The 12,304-nt window shown below is 38.7% G+C and overlaps 1 protein-coding gene across 4 annotated transcripts in view; it reads right to left on the bottom strand.

Annotated features, from left to right (window-relative positions):
* ATP9B (ATPase phospholipid transporting 9B (putative)) overlaps nt 1-12,304 on the bottom strand; it is a 206,763-nt gene that overhangs the window by 111,639 nt on the left and 82,820 nt on the right. For all 4 annotated transcript variants that reach the window (XM_082641455.1, XM_082641453.1, XM_082641454.1 and 1 more), the window contains 2 exons: nt 11,779-11,859; nt 3,526-3,601 (listed from right to left, as the gene is read on the bottom strand). In XM_082641455.1, the coding sequence (XP_082497581.1) occupies nt 3,526-3,601; nt 11,779-11,859 (157 nt within the window). The remainder of the gene's footprint in view (nt 1-3,525; nt 3,602-11,778; nt 11,860-12,304) is intronic.

Genomic DNA, 12,304 nt, shown 5'->3' with positions numbered 1-12,304 from the left:
TCAGGAACAAGACAAGATGTCCACTCTTACCACTGTTATTCAACATAGTTTTGGAAGTCCTAACCACGGCAATCAGAGAAGAAAAAGAAATAAAAGGAATACAAATTGGAAAAGAAAAAGTAAAACTGTCACTGTTTGCAGATGACATGATACTATACATAGAGAATCCTAAAGATGCCACCAGAAAACTAGTAGAGCTAATCAATGAATTTGGTAACATTGCAGGATACAAAATTAATGCACAGAAATCTCTTGCATTCTTATGTACTAGCAACGAAAGATCACAAAGAGAAATAAAGGAAACAATCCTATTCACCACTGCAACAAAAATAATAAAATATCTAGGAATAAACCTACCTAAGGAGGTAAAAGACCTGTACTCAGAAACTATAAGACACTGATGAAAGAAATGAAAGATGACACAAACAGATATACCATGTTCTTGGATTGGAAGAATCAATATTGTGAAAATGACTCTACTACCCAAAGCAATCTACAGATTCAATGCAATCCCTATCAAATTACCAGTGGCATTTTTTTACAGAACTAGAACAAAAAACCCTTAAAATTTGTATGGAGACACAAAAGACCCCGAATAGCCACAGCAGTCTTGAGGGAAAAAAATGGAGCTGGAGGAATCGGACTCCCTGGCTTCAGACTATACTACAAACCTACAGTAATCAAGACAATATGGTACTGGCACAAAAACAGAAATGTAGATCAATGGAACAGGACAGAAAGCCCAGAGATAAACCTACACACCTATGGTCAACTAATCTATGACAAAGGAGGCAAGAATATACAATGGAGAAAAGACAGTCTCTTCAATAAGTGGTGCTGGGAAAACTGGACAGCTACATGGAAAAGAGTGAAATTAGAATACTCCTAACACTATACACAAAAATAAACTCAAAATGGATTAGAGACCTAAATGTAAGGCCAGACACTATAAAACTCTTAGAGGAAAATATAGGAAGAACACTCTTTGACATAAATCACAGCAAGATCATTTTTGATCCACCTCCTAGAGAAATGGAAATAAAAACAAAAATAAACAAATGGGACCTAATGAAACTTAAAATCTTTTGCAAAGGAAAGGAAACTACAAACAAGATGAAAAGAGAACTCTCAGAATGGGAGAAAATATTTGCAAACTAATCAACAGACAAAGGATTAATCTCCAAAATATATAAACAGCTCATGCAGCTCAACCTTAAAAAAAACAAACAACCCAATAAAAAAATGGGCAGAAGACTTAAATAGACATTTCTCCAAAGAAGACATACAGATGGCCAAGACGCACATGAAAAGCTGCTCAACATCACTAATTAGCAGAGAAATGCACATCAAAACTACAGTGAGGTATCACCTCATACCAGTTAGAATGGGCATCGTCAGAAAAATCTACAAACAACAAATGCTGGAGAGGGTGTGGAGAAAAGGGAATCCTCTCACACTGTTGGTGGGAATGTAAACTGATACAGCCACTATGGAGAACAGTATGGAGGTTCCTTAAAAAACTAAAAATAGAATTATCATATGACCCAGCAATGCCACTACTGGGCATATTACCCAAAGAAAACCGTAAATCAAAAAGACACAGGCACCCCAATGTTCACTGCAGCACTGTTTACAATAGCCAGGTCATGGAAGCAACCTAAATGCTCACTGACAGATGAATGGATAAAGGTGTGGTACATATATATAATGGAATATTACTCAGCCATAAAAAGGAACGAAATTGGGTCATTTGTAGAGATGTCGATGGATCTAGAGACTGTCATACAGAGTGAAGTAAGTCAGAAAGAGAAAAACAAATATCGTATATTAACGCATATATGTGGAACCTAGAAAAATGGTACAGATGAACCGGTTTGCAGGGCAGAAATAGAGATACAGATGTAGAGAACAAATGTATGGACAACAAGGGGGGAAGTGGCGGGGGGGACAGTAGTGGGACGAATTGGGAGATTGGGATTGACATATACACACTAATATGTATAAAATAGATAACTTATAAGAACCTGCTGTATAAAAAATAAATAAAATAAAATTCAAAAATTCAAATAAATAAATAAATAAATAAATAAACAAACAAACTCTGTTCATTCCCTGTCCTCTACAGGGGACATGTGCTCTCGTCTAGGAGCTGCCTGACCCTTCTGTGTAGCCACGCCCCATCTTAGCACAAACGCAGAAGTGCCCCGCATGGATCTGAGCCCCTCCTGCTCCACGTGCCAGGCACATGGCCCTCGGAACCCTGTCTTCAGCCTGCTGTGCCCCTCAGCACGAGGCCTCTGCACACAGTCAGTGCTGAGAAGTCAGTGCTGCCACATATCCCCAGTGTCCACCTCACCCAGGAACATCTGTGTGGTTTAAAATCTAGTTCACGTGTTTCTTCTTCAGGGAAGCCTCTTCCAGACCCTGACCAGGTAAGGTTTTCACTTCTTTGTTTTCAAGCACCCTGCACTTTTCTGAGATACTCGGCATAGCTGAAATGATTTCTCTCTTTTTCTTTTTCTTTTTCTTTTTGGCTGCACCACGCGGCTTATAGAACCTTAGTTCCCCGACCAGGGGATGAACCTGGGCCCCGGCAGTGAAAGCATCGAGTCCTAACCACTAGGCCACCAGGGAATTCCCTTTGGCTCATTTTCTTCATTTCTTTCTCACCATAAGCTGTCCCACACTGTATCCCAGCGCCAGGTCTGGAGCGGAGATCCATACACAACCCCAGAAGGAGGACTGTGCTCTGAGGGGAGCGCTGCCAGCACTGGTGACAGGTGCCGAGACAGACATTCCTCCCTTGGGTGCTCCCCGCATCCTACCCACCAGCACCCGTAACGCTCCCTGCTGCTACCTCCTGGTACCATCCACACGGTCAACCACTTTCTGAAAAGGTGATAATCACTTAGATTTTCAACGCCTCTCAGAGAAATTTACTTTACAAAATGTATATCTAAGTGGCCTCTCTGTTCAACCACTAGAAATATTCCAACATACTCCAATTTTACTTAAAAGAACCTTCATCGTGGCTGCTAAAGGCCCAACCCAATCTACCTCCTAAGGTCCCTGTCTCATCTAATACTTCTCTCCCCCACAGACAGGCAACCACACCGACCTCCTCAGCCGTTAGATGCATGAGAAGTGGTCAGAGCCCTCTGAAGTCACTGTTTGCTTCCCCGGTTCTGCTGTGCCACCTGTCTTTAAGGCACACTGACAAATCTGTCATGAAACAGATGTCAAAACTAGCAAAATGGCCCCTGCCTTGCTACACAAGGGTGCACCCTCCTTAGCTGCTTCAGCCCAGCTCCTCCAAGTGTGACGAGCAACAGCACAAGCCTCACCCTGGGCTTGTCCGAGATGCAGACTCTCAGGCCTGGTCCACACCCACTGAACGGGAGTATATGTTTAATAAGGTCCCTGTGGTGCAAAGCACTTTGACAAACATTTGTTTGGGGTCGCTTGAAAGCACAAAGCATCTCCTGTATGTGAGAATCCGTGTTAAAAGTGGAGCTTATTTCTCACCTGATGCAACAACGGTGCTTGCCCACAAGGTATTTTCTATGCTGAGACTTTCACGAATGGGTGGGTCACTGTCTTCCTGTTCAAGGAGAGAGACGTAAGAAAAAAGCAAATTAGCAACGCTTTTATTACTCATACTTCAGATATCCATTGTGTCAAAACAAGTCCACCAGCTGGATCCAGCTAACAATCAGTGAAAAGGCAGTGAAAAATAGGGGTAAAAGACAGGAATTTACACAGAGGATTCTGGGATGACGGCGGAGCAAGAAGCACCCGGAATGGCCCCCAACCTGGACCACAACTGCAGGGACAGAATCTGTCTGATGTAACTAATTTGGAATCCGGAGCTGGTGAAGGCTTGCAAGTTCCAGGGGAAGCACTGGATGGTTACTGCAGTCAATTGTGGTGACTTTCAGGTCTTAGCATGCAGCACCTACCCGTCCCACCCTCAGCCACGTGGCAGGAGGCCATACACGTGTTTCTAGAGCAGCTTGCACAAGCCAGCCAGGGTAGACCAAAAGGACCTTGTCCTCCAATATCAGGAACCTGTGCTCTGATGCTGCTTAAGATGGCAGAGATGCAGCCAAAAAGGCAGGTGGCCACTGTTGTCACACCTCCCCCCTTGTTGCAAACCCTTCCCCCACCAAGTGGATTTCAAGGGCGAGTGCCCCGTTTATCCCCCTTTGTTTTTCTCTTTTTCCCCTTTTGGAAGACAGATATTAAAGACTAGGACATTCAAAAACAACTGCATATACACGAAAAAACAGAAAATGATGGCACATGCCCAAGGAAAGGCTCAGAAAAGACATAAGAAAACATTAAGTTTATACCTCAGGCTGATCCTCAGCAGAGAGAGAGCCTACCACAATCAAAAAAATAAAAAAAATAACAAGGCATAAAACCCAACAGAACGGTATGGTCCATTCAAAGGAAAAATATAAATCAACAGAAACTATCCCTGAAAAAGATCTGATGGCAGTTATACTACACAAAGATTTTAAAAGAAAAATATTAAAGATGTTCAAAGACATAAAGATGTGGAGAGAGTCAAGAAAACAATGTATGAACAAAGCGGAAATGTGAATGAAGAAATAGAAAACCCAAAGAGAAACCAAAAGAAATTCAAGAGCTGAAAAGTACAATGAGCAAAATGAAAAATTCACTAAAGGGATTCAAGGCAGTTTTGGGCAGACAGAAGAAAGAATTAGTGAACCTGAAGGTAGGACAATGGAAATTACTGAGGCTGAGAAAGAGAAAGAAAGACTGAAGAAAGTTGAAAGGGCCTAAGGGATCTGCAGGAAACAAAAAAACGAAAAATACTCATTGTGGAAATCCCAGAAGAAGAAGAGAGAGAAATAAAGGGGCAGAGAGACTATTTGAAGAAATAATGGCTGAAATCCCCCAAAGTTAATGAAAGACATGAATGTAAGTATTCAAGAAGCTCAATCAAATCCATGTAAGAATTGAAAGAGACCCACACCAAGACACATTATAATCAAACTTTCAAAAGACAAGGACAAAGAGAGAATCTTAAATAGCAAGAAAGAAGTGAATCATCACATACAAGCGATCCTCAATAAAATGATTAGCAGATTTCTCACCAGAAACTATCAAGGCCAGAAGGCAGTGCACTGGTATAGACAAAGTGCTAAAAGAAAAAGAACTGTCAACCAAGAATCCTATATCCAGCAAAAGTGTCCTTCAAAAGTGAGGGAGATATCAAGACATTCCCAGATAAACAAAAGCTGAGGAACACTGTAAATCAACTATACTCCAATAACAATTTTTAAAAAAATTCATGCTTAGCCAAATTGGGGAGCGGGGGAGAAGCTGAGGGGAGCTGGTGACCACTGGACCTTCCCTGCAAGAAGTGCTGCTCAAGGGAGTCCTGAAGACTGAAATAAAAGGACACTAGACAGTCTTCAAAACCACATGGAGAATTAAAGATCTCAATGAAGATGAAGAATTATAAAAGTAATATTATGGTAACAATGGTTTGTAACTGTACTCTTTCTTCTCTACATGATTTAAGAGACTAATATATTTAGAGAAAAAAAGCAAGTTATTATTCTGAAAGCTAGTATTCTTCTAACTTTGGTTTGTAACTCCAAATCTTATTTCTACATAAGTTAAGACACTCACGCATTTAAAAGAATTATTAGTTTCTATTTTTAGGACACAATATATAAAGATATCATCTTGTGACAACTACAACTGCAAGAGGCGAGGAAAGAGCTGTGAAGGACCAGAGTTTTCATATGTTCTTGAACTTAACTTGGTGCAAATTCAACTTAGAGTGTTATAACTGCAGGGTGTTAAATGTAATCCCCATGGTAACCAAAAAGAAAACAGCTACAGAGTATACTCAAAAGGAAATGAGAAAGAAATGTAAACATTTCACTATAAAAAAAAATCAACGAAACACAACACAAGACAGTAATGCAGGAAATGAGAGACAATAAAACTAGAGGCCATATAGAAAACAAATAGTACAATGACAGAAGTAAACTGCTCCTTATCACTCATTACTTCAAATATAAATGGAGTAAACTCACCAATCACAAGACAGATATCGGCAGAATGGATAAAAACAAATGATCCAACTATATGCTATCTACAAGAGACTCACTTTAGATCCAAAGGCACAAAGAAGTTGAAAGTTAAAGTATGGGAAAAGAGATTCCCTGCAAATAGTGAGCAAAAGAGAGCAGGGGTGGCTATACTAATGTCAGAAAAAACAGATGTTAAATCAAAAAGGATCACAAGAGACATTATGTATTAATTAAATGTTCAATAAGGCAAAAAGATATGATAATTATACACTATTATGCTCCTAATGAAAGATAATAGATGCAACAACAATTGATAGCACTGAAGGGAGAAACAGTTGAAGACTTTTATATCCCACTCACAGTTATGGGTAGAACAACCAGGCTGAAGTAAGGAAATAGAGAACTTAACACAACAGGCCAACTAGATCTAACAGACATACATAGAACGCTCCACACAACAACAGCGTACACATTGGGTTCTCAAGTGCATATGGGGTACTTTCTAAGATACACCTTATGCTAGGCCACAAGTTAAGTCTCAGTAGATTTTAAAAAATAGATATCATACAAAGTATCCATATCTACTCCAACCATGACAAGATGTAGTTAGAAATTAATAACAAAATTCACAAAATTGTAGAAATCAAACAACATTGTTTTTAAAAAACAATGAACTAGGGAGGGGGAAGGGTAAGCTGGGACGAAGTGAGAGAGTGGCATGGACTTATATACACTACCAAATGTAAAATAGATAGCTAGTGGGAAGCAGCCGCATAGCACAGGGAGGTCAGCTCAATGCTTTGTGATCACCTAGAGGGGTGGGATAGGGAGGGTGGGAGGGAGGGATATGCAAGAGGGAGGGGATATGGGGATATATGTATATGTATAGCTGATTCACTCTGTTATACAGCAGAAACTAACACACCATTGTAAAGCAATTAGAGTCCAATAAAGATGTTAAAAAAAAAACAATGAATTAAAATGAAAAGGGAAATTAGAAAATACTTAGAGACAAATGACAAGGAAAATATAATTTATAAAAACCCATGGGATGCAGCATAAGTGGTGCTAAGGGGGAAATTTATAGCTTATACAGTTATGTAATTTATAACAAATTATAATTGTTTAAATTCCAAAACAGGAAAGATCTCAAATCACCAACCTAACTTTAGAACTTAAGGAACTAGAAAAAGAGGAACAAACTAAACCCAAAGTTAGCAGAAGGAAGGTAAAAATAACAGAGCAGAGATAAACAAAATAAAGAACAGGAAAAATTAATAAATATGAAAGTTACTTCTTCAAAAAGATCAACAAAATTGAAAAACCTTTGGTTAGATGGACTAAGAAAAAAAGGAAGACTCAAATTACTAAAATCTGAAATGGAAGTAGGGATATTACTATGATTCTAAAAAAATAAAAAGGATTATAAGAGAGTATTATGAACAACCATACGCCAACAAACAGGATAACCTAGGTGACATGGACAAATTCCTAAAAAACACAAAATCTACCAAGACTAATCATGGAGAAATAAAAAAACTAAACAGACCTATACCTTGTAGAGATTAAATCAATACTAAAAAATCTGCTGACAAAGAAAAGCCCTAGATCTGATGACTTCACTGGTGAAATCTACCAAAAATTTAAAGAATTAATATTAATCTTTCTCAAACTATTCCAAAAAATTGAAGAGGAAGGATACTACTTAACTCACTCTGTGAGACCAGCACAACCCTCATATCAAAGCCAGACTAAGAGACTACTAGAAAAGTAAACTACAGACCAATATCTTCTATGAACAATGATGCAAAAATCCTGTACAAAATACTAAAAAACCAAATTCAGCAGCATATTAAAAGGATTAAACTCTGTGACCAAGTGAGATTTATTCCTGAAATGCAACGATGGTTCAACATATATATCAATCAACAAAATACATCACATTAACAGAATGAGGAGAAAAACCCCACACGATCATCTCAATTGATGCAGAAAATGCATTTGCCAAGATTCAACACCCTTTTATGATAAAAAACATTCAACACACTAGGAATAGAAGGGAACTAACTAGCTCCACATAATAAAAGCCATATATAAAAAACCCACTGTGTACACGATACCAAATGGTGAAATACTAAAACCTTTTCCTCTAAGATCAGAATGTCTGCTTTCACCACAACTACTGAACATACTATATAATACTGGAAGTTCTAGCCAGAGCAGCTGTACAGGAAAGAGAAATAAGAGGCACAATTTGGAAAGGAAGATGCAAAATTATCTCTGTTTGCAGATGTTATGATCGTATATGTAGAAAATCCTAAAGAGTTCACAAAAACATGGTTGGATCTAATAAATGAATTCAGCAAAGTAGCAGAATACAAACTCATCATGCAAAGATCAGTTGCTTTTCTATATATGAATGATCTGAAAAGGAAATTACAAGAACAATTCCACTTATAATAGCATCAAAAACAATAAAATATGTAGGAGTTAATTTAACCAGGACGTGAAAGATGTGTACAATAAAAACTACAAACTATTTCCAAAGAAAGTAAAAAAGACAAATAAATGGAAACACATCCCATGTTCGTGGATTGGAAGACTGAATATTGTTAATATGTCAGTATTACCCAAAGTGATTTACAGATTCAACGCAATCCCTTAAAATCCCAATGACATTTTTTTCAGGAATAGAAAAATCCATTCTAAGATTCATATGGAAAATCAAGGGACCTGAAATATTCAAAACAATCTCGAAAAAGGAAAACTAAACTGGAGGGCTGATACTTCCTGATTTGAAAGTGTAATACAAAGTTACAGTAATCAAAACAGCATAGTGCTGCCTAAAGGCAGACATATAGACCAATGGGATAAAGTGGAGAACCCAGGAAAAAACCCTTGCATATAAGGTTAAATGTTTTGACAAGGGTGCTAAGACCTCCCAATGGGGAAAGGACAATCTTTTCAACAAACGATGCTGACAAAACTGGATATCCATATGCAAAGGATGAAGTTACCCTTCCCTAACAATATATACAAAAATAACTCAAAAGGGATCAAAGATCTAAATGCAAGACTTACAATAATAAAACACTTAGAAGAAAACATAGAACAAAAGCTTCATGATATTAGGTTTTGCAATGATTTTTTGGATATGACAGCAAAGTTACAAGTAACAATGGAAAAAATAAACAAACTGGACTTCATGAAGATCAACAAATTTTGTGCTTCAAAGGCACTATCAACAGAGTAAAAGGCAACTCATAGAATGGAAGAAAATACGTACAAATCAAGTCCCTGAGAAGGAATTAATATCCAGAATATATGGAGAACTCCTAAAACTCAACAAAAAACCCAAACAATCCAATTTGAAAATGGGCAAAGGACTTGAATAGACATTCCCCCAAAGAAGGTACACAAATGGCCATAAAGAACATAAAAAGATGCTAAACATTGTTAATCACTAGTACAGTGCAAATCAAAACCAAAATGAGGTAACTTCTCAAACCCAATAACATGGCTACTATCAGAAAATCAGAAAACAACAAGTTCTGGTGAGGATGTGGAGAAACTGGACCCTCTGTTCACTGCTGGTGAGAATGTAAAATAGTATAACTGCTGTGGAACTACTTTTGGCAGTTCCACAAAAATTGAAAATAGAATTATCATATGATCCAGAAATTCCACTTCTGGGTATATACTTGAAAAAACTAAAAGGAGGGTCTCAAAGATATATCTGTATTCCCATATTCATAGCAGCATTATTCACAAGAGCTAAAACATAGAAGCAACCCTACCTGCCCACACAGGTGGGGTGCTATTCCTCAAGAAACAATTCACTTTAGGATTACAAAGTGGTGTTTCTTTTAACTGTGCCTTAGTTATATCATCTGTAAATAGGAGAGTTCTTCAATTCACTCAGATGTGTATTTGGTATCTGAATATACACCAAGCCCTGTATTAGAAACTGGAGCTACGAGAAGAAGTAAGACAGCCATTCACCTAAGTAGTTTCTGGTTTCATGTGAGAGCTAAACAAGCACATACCAATGACAAAATAGAGCCCCCAGGGCAAATATAAAGGCAGGCAGAAGTGCAATGATACCACAGAAAAGGGAATACATGGAAGCCTTCCAAATGATGGTACTTAAACTGGGTCTTGAAATGCAGGAGCTCCACAGACAGCCCTTGATTAAAGGGGTTTGTCTCCTCCATACTCTGAAGCCAGCACACAGCCATTCTCTGTTTCTGCAGACACACACACACTTCTGCCTTCATTTCAAAGTCCCTTAGGAGTTACAGTTTGTCAAGTAAAATATGTTACACTTGCTGCATTTAGTAGTTTTAGCTTAAAAATATCTATTGATAATTATATGGCTGCATCAATATAGAAAATACTAAGGAAATATATATCTTAAGCGGGGAAAAAAATGAGGCTTATATTATTCCAGTATGTACGCACATGGGACACACTTTGAAGGGGAAGGGTCAAAAGGATAATGTGACTGTTTATGTTAGGATGGTGAGGCTATGACATTGTTAATACCCTTAACCTTTTTATTTTTATATCGTTTTATACTAATGGTGATAATATATTTATAAATTTCCAATGTGTCCGGAATCAAATCAAGCTCTTGCCCAGTGGCTCACACACCATCATTACAGTCTTCACAACACGTGAGCTTATCCAAGTCCTTGGCTGCAGCGCCCCAGCACCCTTCCTTGTTTCTTTCACAGGAAACTGTCCAGCAGGGAACCACCCTGTGCTTACAACCAGGGCAGCCATTCAAGGTAAAGAGATAAAAGCTGCCTAACTCAGAAATAGATAATCCAGGAATACTGAGTTTTCCCTTTGACTTTAATGGTTTTACAGAACAAAGTATCAACTCTAAAAAGAGAGAAGTAGGTGGCTATACCAAAACGCCATAATAATGAAGAGAATGTAGAATGAAACACACATATGTATATAAGGAAATGGATGTGCACATACAGCTATCCAGCCAACCAGTTAATAAAAATCAAGAAATGATGTGGATATCATAATATATTAACTATTATCCAAAATCAAAACTGAAATAGCTGAATTACTTCATTTTACTGACTCATAATATCTTAAGGGAGAAGGATCTTATCAAGAGTAAATATGCTGGGACTTCCCTGGTGGAGCAGTGGTTAAGAATCTGCCTGCCAATGCAGGGGACATGGGTTTGGTCCCTTGTCCAGGAAGATCCCACATGCCGCGGAGCAACTAAGCCCGTGCACCACAGCTACTGAGCCTGCGCTCTAGAGACCGCGAGCCACAACTACTGAGCCCGCGTGCCACAACTACTGAAGCCCACACGCCTAGAGCTCACGCTCTGAAACAAGAGAAGCCACTGCACCGCAACGAAGAGCAGTCCCGCTCACTGCAACTAGAGAAAGCCAGCGCACAGCAACAAAGACCCAACGCAGCCAAAAATAAATAAATAAATAATTTTTAAAAAAGAGTAAATATGCTAAAAATAGAAAAACTGTACTGAATGTACCTCAAAGAAATATTTGCTATAGGAAAATTTAAAAACTTGAAACATTCTCTAGGTCTTCACTTTTTAGTTCAGAACTTGTTTGAACTGATTCTTGATTTAATTACTTTTTTCAAAATAAAGGTTTGCTACTTTTAACTCACACAATGAATATATTTGTGTTTAACAAAAGACTTAACTTACCCTGGTAAATGTGCCTTCAAAACTATGAATATCCAGTTGTGGCTTCTGAGCATAAACATAAGCATTGATAGAAAAAAGGTCCTGGAAAACAGAATATCTGAATTAATTACATAATAATTAAACAAAATGACTTGGAAATTTTCCAATTACCAATGACTACTTTTCATATCGTATTTACCAACAGTGACGGTTTTCTTATGTTTTGTTGCCAACGCTACGGATGAGGATGGAAGAGAACTGAAAGGACCAGTTTTTGAGGCCAACAGGTGTGTGGACTCTCCCGACTCCAATGGACAACTGCTGCCCCCCTGGCAGGTTGTGTCAGAAGCAGCCGGCGGCGCTTATAAGACACGCGGCACTGGGGCTGCCCCGCGGGCCTTGCGCTGCCTGCAAGCCTGCCCCACCTCCCGACACTCACACCTAACGCTGTGGTCTGATTACTAAGAGCGCTGTCCCAGCAAGGGGGTGGCCTCTCCTGGGCCACACCCAAGATTAACGCTCAGGATGGAAGGGGTGGGAGCTATGG

This window comes from Mesoplodon mirus (assembly GCF_964341445.2).
Source record: "Mesoplodon mirus genome assembly, chromosome: 13".
Lineage (NCBI taxonomy): Eukaryota > Metazoa > Chordata > Mammalia > Artiodactyla > Ziphiidae > Mesoplodon > Mesoplodon mirus.
This window is presented reverse-complemented; position numbering and strand designations above follow the sequence as displayed.